This window comes from Pholcus phalangioides, unplaced genomic scaffold (genome assembly GCF_987345545.1).
Source record: "Pholcus phalangioides strain wild (caught in Gottingen) unplaced genomic scaffold, Ppha-v1.0 ptg000010l_1, whole genome shotgun sequence".
Taxonomy (NCBI): Eukaryota; Metazoa; Arthropoda; class Arachnida; order Araneae; family Pholcidae; genus Pholcus; species Pholcus phalangioides.
This window is the reverse complement of record NW_028301603.1, coordinates 28,424,917-28,446,086: the sequence shown is the minus strand read 5'-3', so window position 1 is coordinate 28,446,086 and position 21,170 is coordinate 28,424,917. Positions and strand designations below refer to the sequence as shown.

The following is a 21,170-nucleotide window of genomic DNA, read 5'->3' as shown; positions in this document are numbered from 1 at the left end:
CCCACGATATTCTAAAGGTGGGGGGGGGGCACACACACAAGCGGATGAAAATCAGAACCATGACAAGTGGTCAAGAGTGGCCGCAGACAGCTGTGAAGAAATAAAGCTTGCAAGAGAAATGTGGTGGGATAAATAAGACTATTTTCAGAATCCAACGGAAAATGTCCATAGAACCCGGGGCATCTTAGGGAGACTACGCGACGAGATCTGGTACTATGATTTCCAAATATAAGTATGTAAATATGTAATCTGTTACTTCTCCAGCTAAAGTATGGGGCTCCAGAACATCACTTCGTAAGTGAACCCATGGTGTTGAGACGGCCATGCGTGAAACCTTCCAAAAGAAACCTCGCCGATCTCTGGCCGAGGGGCATGGACGTATCGGGAGGTTTGATTTATTGTGTAAGTTCGTTGGATCGTCCCGCATTTGACGCCGACCTATTTTCCCCATATAATTCGGATCTTGGGAGGGATGATCACCTACTTTCTGGGTCCATGGGTTCACTGACGAAGTGATGTTCTGGAGCCCCATATTTTAGCTGGAGGAGTAACAGATTACATATTTACATACTTATATTTGGAAATCATAGTACCAGATCTCGTCGCGTAGGATCCCTATGAGGCCCATGGGTTATGGACATTTCCCGTTGGATTCTGAAAATAGTCTTATTTATCCCACCACATTTCTCTTGAGTTTTATTTCTTCACAGCCCAGGGTTTCAGAGATCGACTTTACTTATAAAATTTTCGTTCATTATGAATTTAAGGGGCTTTGATTAAATTCAATTCGATTAACTAGAAACGATCTTTTTCTTGAATGAGGGGGGAGGGGCCGTAGATAAGAAAGGGGAGCCACCCACGAGAAGAAAATATGGTCTAAGGGGGCCATGGGCTGAAAAAAAGAGACAGTGGTCTAATTTCAAGTCGTATTGTAGACATGCACGTAGATCACTCTGAAGATGAGCAACAAATCTTGAGCTCGCGAGAACTGGTCGGTAGACTGAGCAGTGACCAAATAGACCGTGACTAGCGCCGCGATCTTTACGGCAGAAGCTACTGCGATGCGGTCGCATCCGGAATGCGCGCTCTGGCGGGGGGAAGAAAAGTAAACTCAAGGCGTATTTTATAATGTAAGCACTAAAGAACAAATATTTCACACTGAGGGAGAATGTGTCTTGAATAAAGAAACGGCCCATGTGAAAGACACATAAACGGAATTCGTAAATGTTGGGTTCCCAGGATAAGTGTAGATGATTTTTCATATTCCGAGACATTCAGAGTAATCGACGAACTCCGTTTTAAAGCCGGTTTCGCAATGGCGAAATCTAAGTTTAATGTATTATCATATCAAGCGTACGTCATCGCTCTCACCTTAGAAATTGTTTTATTTCTTTTATTTTTAGATATAATCTCGTCCGGATCACGATGTATTTCTTCGGCATGAGTTGTTTGCTACCTTGGAATTTCTTCACGCAGGCTAACGATGTAAGTATCGAAATTCGCTGACGTAATCTAACAACTTACCCTTTCCACATTGCACTATTGATGACGGAAAAGCACAAAACGTAAACATATATATGCAAGTGGCATTTTTTTTTCAAACTTATGAAAGACGTCACCTTGAGACCCTTCCCTTGTAAGTTGTATAAAAATTACCAAAAATTGAGAATTTCAATCATCAATATCCCGGCGCTATTTTTCTTCACAATTTCTTTCGGTACCAAAACATGTATAAATTTTACTAATCGAAACCAGTTTTTTTGCATTTAATGCTATAAAAAAACCGTAATTTTTACATTTTTCTGCCCTTTAACACTGTGTTGCATCTCATCGAGCTTAATCGCTTTACTATACCGTTATCAAAAGGTGCACAGCTGTAAACTCAGTTCTATTTGTCTTCTTAGTACTGGATGTACAAGTTTCGGAACGTGAGTCTGGATGTCCAACCGGCAAACTACAAGACCGAAATGCAAACGACGTTCTCCAGTTACTTGGCCATAGCTAGCAAAGTGCCATACGTCTTCTTCCTCCTCGTCAATGCCGCCATCGCCAGGAGGTAAAGTACTATTTTACTTGACGCTACCCAACACTACCTATACAACAAGGCCTCCGTACGAAGCTCGTGACGTCACTGAAGAAGGCCATTTCACCAACTGCCACTAGATATAGCAGGCCGACGCATAGGATGTCTTTACCTTTTTTTGCAGTACATCCAATGGCAATAGAAGAAATGGCCTTCATTGACGTCCCAAGCTTCGTGCGGAGGCCTTGTTCTATAGGTGGTGTTGCACTACCACGCTGATATTTTGCAATGCGCGGGGGGGGGGGGGGGGTCGCAGCCTAGGGGAGATGAAGAGTCACGCGGACTTGGTACCCCCCCCCCCCCATGCCAAATTATTGGGCGGCTGGGTGTTGCAAACAGCCAAAACTAGGCCAATGGAGCCCCGAATAAAACATCACTGGCGAATGGAAGACACTCGTAAATGATTACTAGATCAAGAAAGATGAATAATCATTAGACTAAAGCCAAAGAAGGCTATTCTCGTGTCAAGGCTGGCCCAATAGTCACAAATATTTTCTTCCAATATTTGTGTCCCCCGATACAACGAAGCAGTAGAGGCATAGGCTGGCCACACACTGGCCCAGCCAATGTTTCTGCCAATGTTTCTTCTTTCGCTTCCATAACAATTTAGTGCGCCAACGTTGTGACTGCTGGCGTTCTTCGACCAATTTGTGGCCAGGCTAATTGAAAGGTAGGGATGGAAGGCGGCATTGCGCTGGAAAGTCCTGGTCGTTCTCTTAGACCAGGGTTCCAATACCTTCCAGCCTCCAACATTTGGCCATGATTGCCAACGGTGGAGCAGACACTAATCGCTCATGACCAACCTTGAAACGCGTATTGGGCCAGGCTGAATACGAGTGTGACCCTGGCGTAAGGAAATCACGGATACTTTAGAGCAGCGTTTCCCGACCTATGGCCCACGGACCAGAGGTGATCCGCAAGCCGATTTGAAAATTTATTCAAACTAAGTGAAATTATTCAATTGTATGTAATTATTATTGATGTTTACACACTGTAGGTTCGAGTAAAAAAATCGACCGCCTGAAGAATCGGATACACTAAGTTACCTATCACTCATCTTATTTCGAAGACCATGGCTTCCATTCTACAGCAGGGCCCCCGACCAGCTTTGTCATTGCCCACTCCCCCAAATAGTGAATTTATTATGGTGTGAAAAACACACAAAGAATTGGTAAGAATCGTCCAGCCCCCCTCTTGTGAAGCGACGTCGAAGGCCCCCAAAATAGTAATGCAAATTAGTGGTCCTTCGAAATTTCAATGCCCTTGGATTCAGATAGGTTGAGAAACGCTGTATTAGATCATTGGATGCACGATCTTTTCGGATTGCGGCCACGTTTCGCCCAAAATAGATTTTGGGAGCCGTAGAAGAGCTAGATCGCTTCTTTGAGAGCCAAATACAATACTTTTTAATGCAAAACACTAGAATCAATTCAAAGCATGTTAATAAAATAATAAAATAAATGTTCATAATTTATTTTTCTATGCAATTTCGCGCTTCCGACATACTATTTTGTATCGCTTTATGGGGGCGGAATTTGCGCACCTATGCATCAGCTCACTATGCGTATGCTTTCAGATTCGGTCCGGAAACAAGGATGTTTTACCCACTGGTCTTTACTATACTACTGTTTATAGCAACAGTTATCATGGTCCCGATCAATACCGATCAAGGTAAATTTTCATTTTTTTTCTGAAACTTTGTAATACATGTATGTATATTTAATTGTACATGGACAGGGTGGTCATAAAATAAGTTTGCCGATATATGAGCCTCTAGTGGCTGCAAAAATCAACGAATGCGAATGAAATTCTATACACAAGTGTTTGAAGTATGTGCTCGAGAATGACGAGAAAAACAAAAGCTAAACTCTCGCTGTTACGGTTTACAGAGACAAAATTTCGAAAAATTCAGATGGTAGTAATCACTTTGATGCATTGATCGGTGCAGTGAAAATCCATGAATGGCGTTGGAACGGTACTGGAACGGTAGCACCATAAACGCCAGTTCAGGACGAAGAAAGATCTCGCCAAACGATCACCTGCGCTAACCTCTCGGCGAGGAACTTCCCACGGCAGTAATATGACCTGCATTGGTTGGTTTTCATATGCTTCTTTGGGCGGTATTCACTGATTTGGTTAAAACTATAGTCACAATTTTTTAATAAGAGATCGACACGGATTCGCTAAATTCAGGTTTTCAACCAATCTATGTTGATCTCTTATTCAAAAATTGTGACTACAGTTTAAATCATGCCGGTGAATACGGCCCTTTGTCTGCGTCTAGCGTCGGCGTTTATCATGCTACGGGTACCGTTCCAACGCCAATTCATAGGTTTTCACCGCTCCAATTGCTTTTCAATGCATAGAAGTGGGTGTTGCTATTTGACTTTTTCAAAATATCTTTGCTGTAGTTGTAATCGCGAGAGCTAGGGTTTTGTTTTTCATTCTCCAGCTATATTACTGGAGGGAGAATCACGTCAGCGGTCTCCGCTTTGGCAGTGCTCAGGAAGGGTGTCCTAAACATTCCTCGGAAGATCACGTGACGAGTTTAATGTCAGCGCAGTCCCCGTTATTTTCTTATGGCATCCATACGAGTTTAAAGAAATAAATGAAAGAGATAATTTCATCTTTAGAAGTTTATCCTTTTTTTAATCTTTAGATTAGAATCGTTTAGAAGACAATATTTATTGCAATATTTATGTAGAGCAGTGTTTCCCAACCGGTGTGCCCCGGCAAGCTAGGGTGCCGCGAGACATTATGGAGATAAGTCAAAAAATATTACGGTCCACTTAAGGTCGACATGCGCGACAGACTTATCGGATAAGTCGCCATCTGTTGGCAGTATCAACAATGTGAGCTTTGGCCTGAGTTGTCTGGCTGACCATGTACGGCCTCGTTCAGCGCACACGATCTCTAAAGTAAGAGGATTCGTTGGCTTTCTAGTTCACTGGTCTAAGGGTGCTCACCCGGCACGTGAGAGGACGTGGGTTCGATTCCCCGCAAGGCCAATTTTCTCTTGGATTTATCTTAGCATCAACCAGCTGCCGAAACCTTCGAAGTAATAACGGAGAGTGACGCTACACACACACCTTCGGATAAGCTGGATAAAACCTCATTTGTCAACACTTATCAAGATTGCGAGATGCAATAGATATGTACCTTCCATCTGTTTCCACTGAGAATTTCGACTGGGTTGTCTCACCATTCGCAGAGAGTGTGGAGGAAAAACATTTCAGTGCTTGAGAACGAGGTAAAGTTATTGATCGATTCCACACTCAAAGGTAAGTTCACCAAGAGTGAGGCATCGGTAGCTGCTTTTTGGCTTGGACTGAGAGGAGTATCCTAATCTAATGAAGAAAGCAATTAATGCACTTTTGCCCTTTCCATATCTATGCGAGTAAGCCTCCTCTGCTATGGCGACCATAAAATACAAAGCAAAAAACTGGACTACTACACTACTCAACCGTACATGCACCACGTACACATTCCTCTATGAAATTTCTAACAAATTAGTACATGCTGGAATGTGCGTGCATGTGTTGTGAACTTAACGTGACGTTTGTTTCTGTGTAATGCTTGTTATGTGTAGTGCTGTCATCTGCCAAGAAATAGACTGCAAGACCTTGAGGACAATTTATGTGTTTTGTTGCCAACTGTAAATCCTGATTTCAAGTACCCGTTCTCTAAGCATCAATCACAAGTTTCGCTTTAATGATTAATCGAACAAAACTCTACTAATGCATTTTTACTTGGTGATTTTTGTTGTAGTAAACTGCATTCTGTTTTCAAGGAAGGGTGCCCCAAGTTTTTAATGTTATTCCCAAGGGTGCCGCAAGTTAAAAAGGTTTGGAAATGCTGATGTAGAGACTGAGCTGTACATTTCAATGGGGGAAATTGCCTGGCACAAACTGTGTATTAAACACATCACGTGATGTCCTCTTATTCAATGTTATTCCTTCTTCCCTGCAGTAATATAAGCTCGATGTCCTCGAGTGTCTACTCTGAAACACCTATATCTCGAATTTTATTCACATTCGTCTACTTTTAGTGGCCGCTAAGAGCTTGTATACCAGCAAAATTATTTTATGACCTCTGTATATCTTCAGCATATAAATTACTCTCCTCAATCGCATTGCAAAACGTTCTTTTCTGTTTAATGCATTTAATTTATGGTTATGTTCATTAAAATAACTATAAATTTGTATTTTAACATAATTGCAGCCCAGAATGCATTTTTCGCTATCACTATAAGTTTGGTGGTCGCTATCAATGGTAAGTAATAACATCACTGATACTTATTAATTACTCCTATGCTCTGTGCATTTTTAAGGATAAAAAAAACAAGATATCATAGAGAAGACCATTTCTGAACCCGAATCTTATTGAATAGCCGTCTTCCTCAATATTCAACTTTTTTCGCAAAAGTTGTTTTAAGTTTTGATATTACAGCAACATATTTATTGTTATTTTTTATCACTAGACATTTTGTAAATTTAACTTGACTGCAGAAAAACTGATTGAAATTTCTGTAATAAAATATTTATTTTCAGTGATGTGTGGTTTCCTGCAAGGAGCAGGTTCTGGAATTGCCGGAAGCTTACCTAAAATGTACATGGGCTACAACGTCAACGGAATGGTTCGTAAAGACCAACTTAACAAAACTGTGTAAGGCTGGGATTATACTAGAAAAGTTTGATAAAAGTTCCTTTACAAAACTTTAAAATACAACCAATTAACATATCAGGTTGGTTTTTTTTACAAGTTTTGTAAAAGTTCTCTTATCACTTTTATAGTGTAATCCTGGCCAAATACTACTACTAAATCCAATATGCACCTTGTCCACATTCCTCTGTGGAATTTCTAACGAATTAGTACATGTTAGATGTGTTGTGAAGCAAATGCTTGTTTCTGTGTAATGCTTGTTATTTGTAGTGCTACCATCAATTTTTTTTAACTATGAGTGAAGTGGAATGATTGAATAATTGTACCATTGTAGGCCCATTGCTCTCTGTGGTGAGACTTTTTAAAAGGAAGATCACCTTTTGCATTCCCATCTCGAAGTTGGGCACACCTGGCCAAAGACTATAAAAAATGCGTTGTGATATTTTAAGTACAGTTGAACCACTTTTAAGGGATATCCCTATTCAAGGAGCAAATAGTTTTTCCATTTTATTGTGGTGGTTAACAAAGTGTGGGTCGGGCAGAGCCTACTGAGATATGTTTTAACCTAATTGTTAAAAGGAGCAGAACTTTACCTGACTATTTGTGCAGCTGTCATGATAGCATCACAAGTATATGATGGTTAGGGACAAGGAATGTTGATGGCACATGAGCATTAGTACGAATTGAGATGCTAGTAAATGATGGCCAAGACAATGGTGGCCAAGACAAGATGTAGCTAAGGGAAAAAGAAAGCTGAGTAAGACAACACTTATTAAAATACAGGATCCATCACTACTATTACATCACATACATGGCCCCCACATCCTGATACGGGGCCCCTAGGATGGGACCTTTGGCGGGCCCCTTTATAGTGAATTTATGGCGTGAAAAAATGATGAGAATCGTCCCGGGCCCCAGGGCTAGAGCCCTGTCAGCCTCCCCTTGTGGGGGCCATGATCACATATGCAACTCCTCTATATTCCTCTGTGGAATTTCTAACAAATTAGTACATGTTGAAATGTACGTGTTGTGAACCTGACACGAAGTGCGTGCGTTTGTGTAATGCTCGATATTGTGCTGCCATCAATTTACAGGATCCACTTATAAATGATGGCTCAGTAAGGCAAGGGAGCTGCAGAGAAAGAAAGCGGAGTAAGACAAGGCTGATCAAGACAAAGGAGCCACTGGTAAATGATGGCTAAGTAAGAAAAGGGAGCTGCTGGTAAACAATGACAGATTAAGATAAAGGATCCTCTGGTACATCATGTACCAGAGGATGTACCGGGCTAAGTAAGGAAAGAGCTGAGGCAAAAGACAGCTGAGTCATAAAAGAAGTCCACTGGTAAATGATGGCTTAGTAAGGCAAGAAAGTTGTGCTGATAAATGAATTGATTTGATTTGAACCTTGATTTCCAGAAGGCATTCGATCGGGTCCAACATGGCAAACTCTTGAAGCGTTTACACGAGATTGGAATAGGGGGCAACTTGCTGAAGTGGATAGAATCGTGGTTAAGAGATAGGTCGCAACGAGTTATGGTGAACGGGGCATTCTCTGGTTGGACAGACGTCACAAGTGGAGTTCCTCAAGGAAGTGTCCTTGGCCCCCATACTTTTTTCACTTTTTATGCTCTGATCGACAAACTCGATCAGGGTATCGATGGAATTACTAGCAAATTCGCAGATGATGTGAAGCTAATGGGGGGTAATCGGGAATGAAAGCGATAGGGAGTTGCTCCAGACCAACTTAAACAAGATTGCAGCATGGGCAAATGAATGGAGCATGACGTTTAGCTTAGATAAGTGCATGGTCGCTCATTTTGGTTCGAACAACCCACGGTTCTCTTACGAGTTGAATGGTGTCACTATCCCGGATGCAACTAGAGTCTCCGATTTGGGAATTCTCATTGACGAGCGACTTAAGTTTTCTGAACATTGTTCAGCGGTTGTCAAAAAAGCGAATAGAATGCTTGGTCTCATTTTCAAAAAGGTCTCTTCGCGTTCTCCTAAAGTCATTCTTCCGCTTTTTCGAGGCTTAGTTCGTCCTGGACTGGAGTATGCGGTAAGGTTTTGGAGACCATACCTACAGAGGGACATAGACTTGATTGAAGGGGTGCAGAGAAGAGCTACGCGTGTCCTTATTGGCACACAGGGCTTGAGTTATGAAGAGAGACTTCATTTTTTGAATATGTTTACATTGGATGAACGCAGGTGTCGAGGAGATATGATCGAAGTGTTCAAAATTTTCAATGGGATGGATAGGATGGACCATGAACTTTTAGTACACCGCCAATCAACTGCTTTTACAAGGGGACACCAGTATCGATTGGTGAGGGACAATGCAAGGTTATGGTGTCGCAGGGAATTTTTCTCTAATAGGGTTGTTAATAAATGGAATAGCTTACCCCCGGAGGTAGTAAATTGTAACACAATTGACACGTTTAAAAAGAAATACGATAAACATTTTGGGGTAAATCGAGAAGCTGTCCATTCTTAGAATAAGACAACCATAAGTATTCTTTATGGGCATTGTATAATATTTTATCATGTGTATATATTGTTTATAATTTGTGTTAATTGCATTTTTAATGGGGTTGCTGTATTTTTGAAACATATGACATCCATATTTTTATGGGCATCTTTTTATCAGCCACCTCGTTGGGCATTTTGCCTGTTGTGGCGTTGTATTTGTATTTGAATGCTAGAGTAAGGTCAATGGAAGTAAATTATTGCTAGGGCAAAGGAGCCACGGGACCAATAGTGTTTAGGGGGCACAGGTGGAGATAGACTTGAAAATCTAGGGGGAGGCACGATGATTGTTAGGGGGGAGCAGGATGATGATGGCAGTTTATATATACTCATATACATTAGATCAGTCGGCTCCACCTTTGCTCAGCCCATATTTGGGGGGGGACCACTGTTTGAAGACAGGAATTTTGTTGCATAAAATTTGAAACCAATTTTTTTCTATAAAATGTTTTATAAATTACTTGAAATGTACATCCCACAGACAGGAAAAAACAAATATGCCTTGGATAATTCTCTCTCACAGCTGCATTTTCGAACTTTCAAAGTGATAAAACAGTTGCTTTCGTGAGGATGCTGAAGTCAATTATTCTTTATCAAGTCAGAGGCACAGGCATAAAGATAATAAAGGTGGGGGAGGGGGCAGCTGGAAGAGTTGGAAAGAGTTTACATTCCTGTATATATATATGGGACTAAAGTGTTGCAATCTGCCATTCATTCAGAAATCTTATGAAAGATAAGACTATAATTATAGAAAATTCTATAAAGAAATACCTTATATTAAAATACATGGTCAGTATAATATTTCAAGTGCTAAAGATTGAATTATTTTACAAAGTTACAACAACAATTTTTACAAATTTCCAGGCTATAGGAGGAGTTTTTGCCTCTGTTACCCAAATTTTATGTCTACTTGGTGACACTACCTCACAAACCAGTGCTATTTTGTACTTCGTGATCGCCGTAGTCATTCTATGCATCACATTCGTGTTGTTCAGACTGACAGTCAGAACAGTAAGTAAACCATTTACTTCTTTCATAGATAATGTAAGATTAAATTGTTTACGGTACAATAATGAGGCACTAATTTTAGTGCCACTTTTTCTATTGGTAGCTGTTGAATTGTTCAGGTATTTTATAGAGAAAATTAATGATCTATTCATTTATTTTTTCTAATAGAAGAATTTCCTTTTCTTTGGTGATACTTTTCGTACTAAAACTGTTTTTTTTGAATCAGTCGTAGATTTTTTTTGTATCAAAATTTTATAGTGTAATCCTGGCCTAATACCCTCTTTTGTATTCTAAATTATATAAATCATTACGACACACATTCGAATAAAAATGGAAGGATACATGACTTTTGAATAATTTTTTTAAATTGCTTATTAAATTTTTTTGATGTAACTTTCATGATTAAAAAAATGAACAGATATGATTGAAATATACTCAGAAAATAAAATTTACAAATTAAAATATTTACTATATTTCAGACGCATCAAAATTAGTATTATTCTATGTCGGTAACATTTTCAATAAATTTCACAACACTATCCTCACGACTACTTTGAAACTTATCAAGAAAACTGGCACTTTTCCAATACACCATTTTGATCTGAGCACTCCAGCTGTCTGACAAAAAAGACGCAAGTGGTGAAAAAGGGAAACTTCGATCAGAGATACAGAGGATAAGAAGTAGAATACCATCGTAAATTTGTCAAACACATATAAACAACTAGCTTGAAAGGTACAGAAAATAAGATGGTCCAGATGCAATTCTTTTTCAAGGGGTAGCAAGATGAAGAATGTGTGGGGTCAAAATGACCCCACCATGCCAGTTAAGGGTTAAAAAATGCTCAAAAGGTGTTCAAAAATTACCCTGTACCAATTTTGAGAATGAACATAGTGTATCACAAAATAAAAAAATTAAAATCTAAACTTTTATGCGGTTCCCCTTGTTCTCTAACTTCCAATTAAGAAGTAGTTGCCCTGTATCTCCTGAGGCCAACAGAAAAAATTACATGTTTCTATAAGTGCAATATTCGCTAAGATATCTGAATTCAAAATCAGAGGAAGTTATAAAAGAACAGCAAAAACTAAAGGGGGCAACGCTCTTTTCCTTCATTTATGCTGTCCTTTCCCAACTTTTCTTTGATTTGTGAATTTGAATATCTCAGTGAATATTGCACTTAGAAACATGGAATTTTTTTTCTGTCGGCCTCGTGACAGACAGGGCAACAACTTTCCAATTGGAAGTTAGAGTACAGAGGGACCGGATGAAAATGTAGATTTTTTTTTTTTTTTTAAATTTTGTTACACATGGTATTTTCACTCTCAAAACTGGCACAGTGTAATTTTTTAATGACTTTTAAGCATTTTTTAAAATTGAAACTATACCTCTATGACAAGCAGTCGATGAGATAAAGGTCACATTAGCACTTACAGGACACCCTGTATAGATATATTCACCTCATTAATTTCACTCTAATGCACCTTCGGCTCTCTACCTACTTTATTTCATTATTGGGTTCTTTTTTTCTAATTGCACCACTACCATTTTTTGCCACAAAAATTTTCATAATTTATTTTTTTCTTTCATACAATTGTTCTGATTCTAATATTAAGTATTCAATTGTTACTTTCATTAACATCCAGTAAGAGCCATCATTGTTGGCTCCTTGGATATGTATGATGGGTTTTTTTTTTGTGATGATAAATAAATAAATGTAAAAAAAATGCTTTAAACAGGAAATTTCAATGAGCATTAGAGTTTGAACCATGAAAAGAAATCTTACTCTTACTGAGCACGAAAACTTTCTAAATGAGAATGTTATAAGCTGAATCAATTGTATTAACCCATAATAATAATCTTTTTTTTCTTTCCCACAGGAATTCTACAAGTATTATCTTTCCAAGCAAGAAAGTAAGCATTATTTCAAAATCTATAGAACATAGCTAAACTGAAATTTACTAAACTAATACTGATAAATACTTCTAACATCTCCAGAAATATCTCCCAGGTAACACGTGTGTTCAGGTATCAATATAAGTCAAATTTTTCTCATAGGACAAAGCAAACAGGGGAATGTACAAGTTGCAACAGTTTCCCAAATCCAGATATTCCAAAAGGTAAGAAAGTCTTTGAAAACAATTTTTACAATTACCAACAATTCCATGTTTTTTTTCAACAGGCTTTTCCCCTGCAGTCCAAATACAAAGGCCACAACAGGCACATTGCCCACCAAATTGGCAGAGAAAAGATGTTCATGAAAGTATGAATGTCAAATACAACTAAATTACAACAGCTTAATATAAAAACAATATTGCCAAAAAAAAATCCAAATCCCAAAGTACATTAAAGGTTTTATTAAAGTTTTCTTACGAAACTAAAAAAAAACAACCAATAAGCCTATTGATAACATTTGCTCGAATTTAACTGATGCACTTATTGGTTACATTTTTTTGTTTTATCAGAGCTTTTATCAAACTTTTATAGTGTAATCCTGGCCTTAGTATGGATAGATTATTAATTTTTCCCACAAATACAACGCCACAACAGGCAAAATACCCAACGAGGTGGCTGAGAAAAAGATGCCCCTAATAATATGGATGTCATATATTTCAAAAATACAGCAACCCAATTAAAAATGCAATAAATAAAAATTACAAACAATATATGCACATGATAAAATATTATACAATGCCCATAAAGAATACTTATGGTTGTCTTATTCTAAATATGGATAGCTTCTCGATTTACCCCAACATGTTTATCGTATTTCTTTTTAAACGTGTCAACTGTGTTACAATTTACTACCTTCGGGGATAAGCTATTCCATTTATTAACAACCCTATTAGAGAAAAATTCCCTGCAACACCATAACCTTGCATTGTCCCTCACACAATAGTTATCACACTTCTTTTTAAACATGTTCATTGCAATAGCTTACCTCCGAAGGTCGTGAATTCTATTCCATTTATTAAAAACCCTATCAGGAAAAAACTCCCTGTAACAACACAACCTGAAATTGCCCCTTACTAAACAATACTAGTGTCCCTTTGTCAAAGTAGTTGATTGATGCTGTATTAATAACTCGTAGTTCATCCATTGAAAATTTTAAACACTTCGATAATACCTTGACACTTGCGTTCTTCCAATGTAATTCAACTTGTAAGTGAAAAGTGGCTTCTTTGAACCTAAATGAGCAACCATGCACTTATCAACACTAAAGGTCATGCTCCTAATAGGGCATTGGCTCCTTAGCCCCATGCCTTATTAGGAGCATAATCATTTCAAAGTTCATCTGAAAAATATCCTTATTTCTATTATTTCTTGGATTCCAGAATACCCCCATTAGATTCACGTCACCTGTGAATTCGCTAGCAATCCCATCGATTCCTTGATCCAGTTTATTGATAAAAAATGAAGTAAGTATGGGGCCAAGGACATTTCCTTAAGGGGACTCCACTTTTCACACTTGTCCAATCAGAAAATTCCCTGTTCACCATAACCCGTTGTGACCTATCTCTCAGTCATGATTTTATCAAATTCAATATAAGTTGCCCCCAATCTCGTGTAAATGCGTCAAGAATTTACCATGTTGGACACGATCCAATGCCTTCTGAATATCAAGATAAACTATGTCGACATTTTTGCCATTTCCCAAAATCACATGATCATAGAAGCAAAAGGAGGGTGAGGCTTTCCCTTCCTGAACTCATGCTGATTATCCGACAATAGATTATTCTTGTTCATTCACTTTACCAATTGCCTTTCCATAATATTTTTCAAAATTTTTGAGAGGGAGCTCATCAAACTCCCTCGATGATTTTGACATGCATAGCAGAAAGATGCTTATTCTGGTAATAATTTAATGAGAAGAATTTTAAAAATGAATCGGATACACCCAGTTAAGTTATTTACTGGTATTTTAAAGACCTTAACTTACATACAATTACAATTCTTGAGCACTGGTGTGAATGCAAGACCAGTTTTTTTGTAACAAAAAAAACATCGCCTTTGTATCATCTCAATAAGTTAACGATCATTCCACTTTATGGAATTGGGCAAATTTTAAAAAATGGACCATTATGTACAACAATACGAATCGCTAATGTACTCTTTACTTGCAGTTATGGGTCTACGCATTGGGGATCACTTTCATATTCTGGGTATCACTTTCAGTGCTTCCAGCTATCTTCGTCAATATCGTCTCATCTTCGCAGGAAAATACTATATGGACAGGTAAATACATTTGCTGCATTCCTTTCAGGATGAAAATTCACCATAGTAATATCTTCAAATAGTTCCTGTGCTTGCATATTATTACAGTAAAACTTCCTCTTTTTGCAGACACGAGCAGGATAAAAAAATTTGTAAAGGGGAGGGGTGACTGGTAATCAGAGGTTTTTAAAATACATTCTTTTATTATACAAGAGAAATTATTATTTGGCTATCAAAGAGAGGTCACCTTTAATGTTGAGCGATCAACTGTATATCTTAATTTTAATCCATTATATAATTGCACGATCTCTGCATGTTTGGTATCATTCAAAAGAAGAATGTGGCTTTGTACAATCTGTAACTATTATATTATTTTCATTTATCATATTTTATTGGTAGTGTTTTAATAGTACAAAATTTTTGACATTTTCGTATACTCTCTGAACATTTGCTGCTTAACATTTATTCCCGAGAAATGATTATGTACGCCTTCCCATGGATGAAATGCTGCTGTGCCAGAGCTTTTAGGGCAATGGCTCCAAAAACGTAGGTTATTAGACATTAAAAAAAAATTGATTCAAATCAGATTTTTGGCAGTGGTAGAAGAAAAAACAATTTTACCAAAGAAAATATCAAAGTGTAGGTAATACAAGTGATACAGTGAAATCCCAATATAACAATATTCTTCAAACCAAGAAAAAATATCATTGTGAAGGGCTTGTCATACCGAGAAGCAACATGATCCTTATGAGATCAAATTTATGCTGCTGTTTTCATCTTTTCTGCATTGGCATTGTTTACACTACCAGAAAACGTGCTTCTATTCTCTGTTAAAAATTGTAATTGATTGATTGAAAATTCAGATGCATTGTTCCCTGTACAGAATTTTACAGCTTACACTTTTGGGTATTACACAGAAAGTAGCAATACCAATAACTTCCTTAGCGCTAAGTGATCCTTTAGTGCAAAATAATGTTATTAGACGATTCAGAACAAAAACAAGTGATGGCATTAAAATTAAATTTGAGATAAGTTTTAAGCGGAATATTTAAAAAAAAAAGAAATTCAACTCTTTGGAAATATCCTAAAAAAAAATATTGTTATAAAGAGATTTATCATTGTATCATCATAGCGAGGTTTATTATCGACATGACATATTTCCTGAGCATAAAAATTTCAAAATTAATTTCATGATTAATAAAAAAAAGTAATTTTTAAGCTAAATGTCTGAGAAAATGGGCTTCATTTAAGTCTCTTCCGATCAATGAGATAGGACTCATTTAAATCTCCTCTGAGTTGAAGGGTTTTATTGAATTCTGAACCACACACAGTAAAAAGAAAAGATAATTCTTGTTCATAAAAAAAAAACCATTTAGTTGGAATTGAAAAATCCACTGGTTTTATTCTTTTCCTTTCAGGAAAACTTTTCGTGCCAGTTGCATTATTCTTCATATTCAACACTTTTGATTTAGGAGGACGTATCTTGGCTATGTGGTTTCCGATTGTAAGTAAAACAGTAGTTTAGACTAAAACTACTACAGTATATACCACTTATTAGAATCATGGATGTTATCATTCAGGTATTGTTACCACTTTCGCCGAAAATGAACCAATATCATGACACGGAAAAAAATTGTTTTCAGTTATCAGGATTTTTGTATATTTCTTTTTAAAAAAAATTTTGTGCATTTTGAAAGGTTGTCCCAGATTAATTTTCCATAAATTATCATTATCAAATCAACCTATAAGACTGTAGGAGGTCAGAAAGTGTGTACCCCTGCAGTGTTTACATTTATAAAAATTCTGCACTCATGGTTTCCAATGTCCTAATACTGTGATCCATGAATGTTAGGAGCAGCTTTTTTCAATGGCCTTCCTATAATGGAAGCAAACTTAAGGTGGAAAAAAATTTTCTCTTTCAGCTCTTGGTCAGTTTCTTTTCAGTTGAGCAGATTCATTTTTCTTAGAATGATAGTGTATATTAAAAAAATTTTATCGTAACTTCTAATACTTCCATTTTGATTCCTTGCGACGGCTGAGTAATAATTGAAAAAATGCAAGATTTTTCAGCTTAGAGAGGAAATATCCCATTTTGCAACAATGTAGGATAGCACAAATGTCAGGATTGAACATTTTGCAACCAGATGTCAGTAAAAAAAAACCCATACTGTTTTCATACGTCCAGTTCAGCCAAATGGGGTCTATGGTCATTGTGTGAAATAACTCTTAAAGCAAATACAGATAGAGTTATCAATCAGAAATCCCCCCCCCCCCCCGAATCCTGAAGTGAACACATTAAGTGGCATGCATTGTAGTAATAGTCTTAGGGCTCTTTCACACAGAGCGGATGCGGGTCTGGAAGAAGTTTTAACAATTGTAATATACTGCGCCTTTCAGACGAGCCGAAAAATCTCCGCACCTAGGAAATGTTCATGCGGGTCCGGACGTCGTCCGCATGTGTCAAAACCTAAGTGCGGGCTCCGCATCCGCACATAGAAGTTTTGACAATAGGTTTATTCTGAGCTATTCAGATGATGCGGATGCGGAGCGAATTCGTCCGCATCTTTGGCTACTTTTTGAAGGTGATTTTTCACGGAATTTTTTTAATTATTTGCCTTAAATACCCTTAAAAACACCATATGATGGTCCCTGCTCATTAATATAATGTACCTACATACGTCTATCCCTCCGTTTCCTTCTGAGATGGAGATATAGCAACTTCAACTGCCTTTTGTCCATATTTCACAATTTTATACAATAAAACCTGTCAACAACAGCTACTGACGGGACCAAATTATAAGCCATTACGAATATTTAATTGACTACATACTTTAATAACTTTTAAATTTAATTTAAAAATTTTAATTTTTTCCTTTTTAAATTTTTAAAATTATTTAAAAATATAAATATCTGAAATATTATTTTAAATATTTGTTATTTTTTTAAATTTTTTAACTGTTAATTTTTTTAAACTTAAAAAAAAATACTTTTATTAAACAACGTTATCCACGTACAGTGTTCACTCAGGGCCGGATTAAGATGTTTGAAGACCCTAGCACTTGAATATTTTTGGTGGTTCCCCCGATACATACAAGTTTATTTTACTCGATATTCAGTCTATAAACTGAAAAAATGAAATTTTATACTTCAGAAGTGAGACTAATCTAAGGATGGGATTTCACTTTAAAAGGTTTATGAAAGTTATTTTATAAAACTTGAAAAATGTAACCAATAAACACATCTGTTACATTCGAGAGAACTTAACTGATCCGCCTATTGGTTGCATTTTTAAGTTTTATAAACAAACTTTTATAGTGTAATCCCGGCCTAAGACAGAATTGTGATGTGAATATTTCTAAGCACAGGCATTTTGAAAGTCTCTACCCCTCCCCTTTTTTACTACTTGCAAATTCTTTGATATCTCCTGAATTTTTTTTTTTCTTTTTTTTGGAACATCGAATGTTTTGGATGTTTTTGGATTGGATTTTTCGAACATTGGATGTTTTTGGAATTTTTCTTCCATATTTTTCCGAAAAGACAGATTTTTTTTTCAAAATATTTTGAAAATATTTGAAGACATTTTCTCCCATCGACTACATGTGAGGATCGGAATGAAGACATCTTTATTCCCATATTCTACGTGGCTCTAGATCAAACCACCAAAGAATGCCTCTAGGCTGCCTATGGCCACTGAATCAGGGGTGAAGGAGAAAAATAATTACAAAAATTGCGAAAAAACAGTTTATATGCACAAATTTCAAACTAAAGATGCGGGCGATTCGTCTGCATCTTCAGCGCTCGTTTGAAAGGGTATGCGGACCCACATCCGCTCCGTGTGAAAGGGGCCTTAGATTGAGAGAAATCGCAGTAAAACATGGTGAAAACCAACTTTTTTTTAAGGTATCTTGAATGTTAGAAATCAATTCACACAGTTATGACACAAAGACAATAATTGTTGAATGGGGAGAAAAGGCCCACTTTCAGAAGCGACTGATAGACATTTCTCCAAAAAATATTGGGTTAGGCTGTGTTATGGACACTGCTTAAGTTTTGACTTAAATACATTCCTTGCGCCTAACATGGCATAGTAGGTTCTGGCATAATGAAATTGGTATCATCAGATTTGTCCTTGCAACGAAAACTTCCCAATATATAGCATAAAACAATTTTGTTATGAATGCGGCTAGCATGCCTAGTCCAGATGACTTATTTAAATTCCTAGGGTATCATTGGATTTGTCTCTGAAATGTCTAATGAATGATACAATTGTCTTTTATGTGCATTGCAAACATCCAAAGACATAGTATAAAAAGTTTTTGTTGTGAAAGCGGGCCTGGAGCCCAGAGCAGAAGAGGTATTAAAACCAAAGTAGCATCAATGGATTTGCCTCAAAAATGCCTATCAGATGACACCATTGGCTTTTATTTGCATTGCGAACCTTTTGCGATGTAGCGTAAAACAATTTCATTACAAATGCGGGAAGAGAGCCTGATGCCCAGACTAGAAGAGGTATTACAACCAGAGTGATAGCATTGGATTTGTCTTAACAAGATCTACCCAGTCCCCCCCCCCCAAAACATAGTCTGAATATTTCCTGAGATATGAGCATTTAAATAATTTCGTAACATAACTTTTTGCGAATACACCCAGTACCATCAGATGATTTGAAAGACATTCACGTCAAAAAATTCAAAGGTTTGCTTAAAAGATAAATGCAGCACGTACACAAGCACTGTGTATCAAGGCTGTTAGCTTCAAATAGTTCAAAGCAGCCAGGCATCTTAATTTTCACTTCATATAGAGCAGGGCACTAACTGACTCAATTTGAAAAAGTAGGGCAAGTGTTATGATTACAGTTACAATAATTTAGTGGCTTCATGGACTTGTGAACACGTTTTCTCGCTGATCAGAAAGGTTTTTTAGCATGACTTTTTCATCATTCATAAAACGACTTTGAACTATAAGGTCTGGTCCCATGATATTTTAGTAATTGGGAGAGACAAAAGTATAATAAAATCATCACATATCCTATGTGTATAGTGGGGAAGCTCAAGAATAGAAGGGGGAGGAGTTAAAAAGTTTGAATTTTCTGTGTCTATTCTTTGTTAGAAGTGCCTAAGAGTAATTCTTATGAGGAGCATGTTGCCACGATTAGAGTCGCCATGTTTAATTCTTGAAGAGAGGAGGAAAAACTGACATGAAATGATGTTATAACAAATGTTTGATTTTTAACTTGCTATAACTGAATATTTTTTTGTACCTTTAACGACCAAATCACTCATTATAGCGAGATTATAGTTATGAGTTATACATATAGTTATAACTTATTTTTATGTGTGTCTAATTTATGGTTTGGCATTACATTTTCAGCCTTCCAGATACAGATACTTGACTTTAGCATTAGTGATTGCGAGAGTAGCATTCGTGCCAATGATATTGCTCTGTAATGCACAGCCAAGGGAACACATGCCCGTCGTTTTCGCGAGTGACGTCTCGCTCATTCTCATCAACTGTTTCTTTGCTGTCAGTAACGGCTATCTTTGCAATGTCATTCTCACTCAAGCACCTAAGTAAGTTTATAAGCCTAAACCTTCACACAGGTTTGTTGCAGTTTTTTTTTACTCGGGCAGCAGAAGGGGTGTGTTTTTGTTTGTGTTTATTTATATACTTGTTTTTCAGTTTAACACAAATGCAAGTTAAACATATTCTGAGCTTTCATTTTTAATGGAACATTTTAAGCATACAGTAATGTTTATATTATGAGATTAACAGGACCGAGGCCACCTTGGATTACTAAAAACTTAGATTATATAAAAAAAAAATAGAAACACATATAAATTGGCTTTTAGGTAGTGAAGGGGCCCTAATGCAATGGCCCGTGGGATACTTGTGGCTCACCAAACTCATTGATAACGTGTAGTATAGCTTAGCGCAGTGGGTTCTTAACCATTTTTGACTTGTGGAGTACTTTTCAGTGTATTTTTTTCTATTGCGGAGACCTGTTGACCTTTTTTTACATTTATAAAATTTTACGGATTCATTTTAATCAAGTGGCCATGGAGTCCCTGGGAAGTGCACATGGAGCACCAGTTCAGAATAGCTGGCTTAGTGAACTGAGGCCTGGCTGAAATTGAAAATGGGGCCAACTGTTAAGACCCCTGCAATATATCAACTCTTCATGATGCCCCTGACAGGTTGGTGATGCCACTACAAGCAGCAAAGCACACTTCAAGAACCACTGGCTTAGTTCTTTAACATTAGATCTGTCAAAATTGAGGAATTTTTTATAAGAGAGGCTGATAGGGGCCCTCACACCCCTGGGCCCTGATATGAATGTTATAAACTTTTACATTATAAATTTATTATAGAAGGGCCTATGGGAAAATTTTGGCAGTGTGTCAACTGAAGATCCCAGTATAGGGATCAAGACCCATTAAAACAGGCCTGTCATTTAGGGGGGGGGGGCCCCTAATGACAGGCCTATTAAAAATGGTATATACACATACATTGAGTACATCTGCTTCGGCCCCCCCCCCCCCCGGAAAAAGTTGAAATGACGGCCCTGCATTAAAACTGAAATTATGTGCATTCACTGGAAGAATAAAACAAAAGAAATGCGTAAAGCGTTTTCAGAAAGAATTTTGAAAAATTTCAGCAACTCGGAATATCTGGAGGCTCAAA

The 21,170-nt window shown here is 37.4% G+C and overlaps 1 protein-coding gene across 1 annotated transcript in view; it reads left to right on the top strand.

The window, feature by feature from the left end:
• The window catches only part of LOC149081217 (equilibrative nucleoside transporter 1-like), a 44,487-nt gene that overhangs the window by 21,654 nt on the left and 1,663 nt on the right, over window positions 1-21,170 (top strand). Inside the window, exons 3-13 of the mRNA XM_089238042.1 lie at window positions 1,404-1,485; window positions 1,905-2,056; window positions 3,660-3,754; window positions 6,305-6,355; window positions 6,634-6,719; window positions 10,136-10,282; window positions 12,155-12,188; window positions 12,333-12,394; window positions 14,399-14,510; window positions 15,908-15,993; window positions 19,860-20,059. Coding sequence (XP_089094168.1) covers window positions 1,404-1,485; window positions 1,905-2,056; window positions 3,660-3,754; window positions 6,305-6,355; window positions 6,634-6,719; window positions 10,136-10,282; window positions 12,155-12,188; window positions 12,333-12,394; window positions 14,399-14,510; window positions 15,908-15,993; window positions 19,860-20,059 — 1,107 coding nt within the window. The remainder of the gene's footprint in view (window positions 1-1,403; window positions 1,486-1,904; window positions 2,057-3,659; window positions 3,755-6,304; window positions 6,356-6,633; window positions 6,720-10,135; window positions 10,283-12,154; window positions 12,189-12,332; window positions 12,395-14,398; window positions 14,511-15,907; window positions 15,994-19,859; window positions 20,060-21,170) is intronic.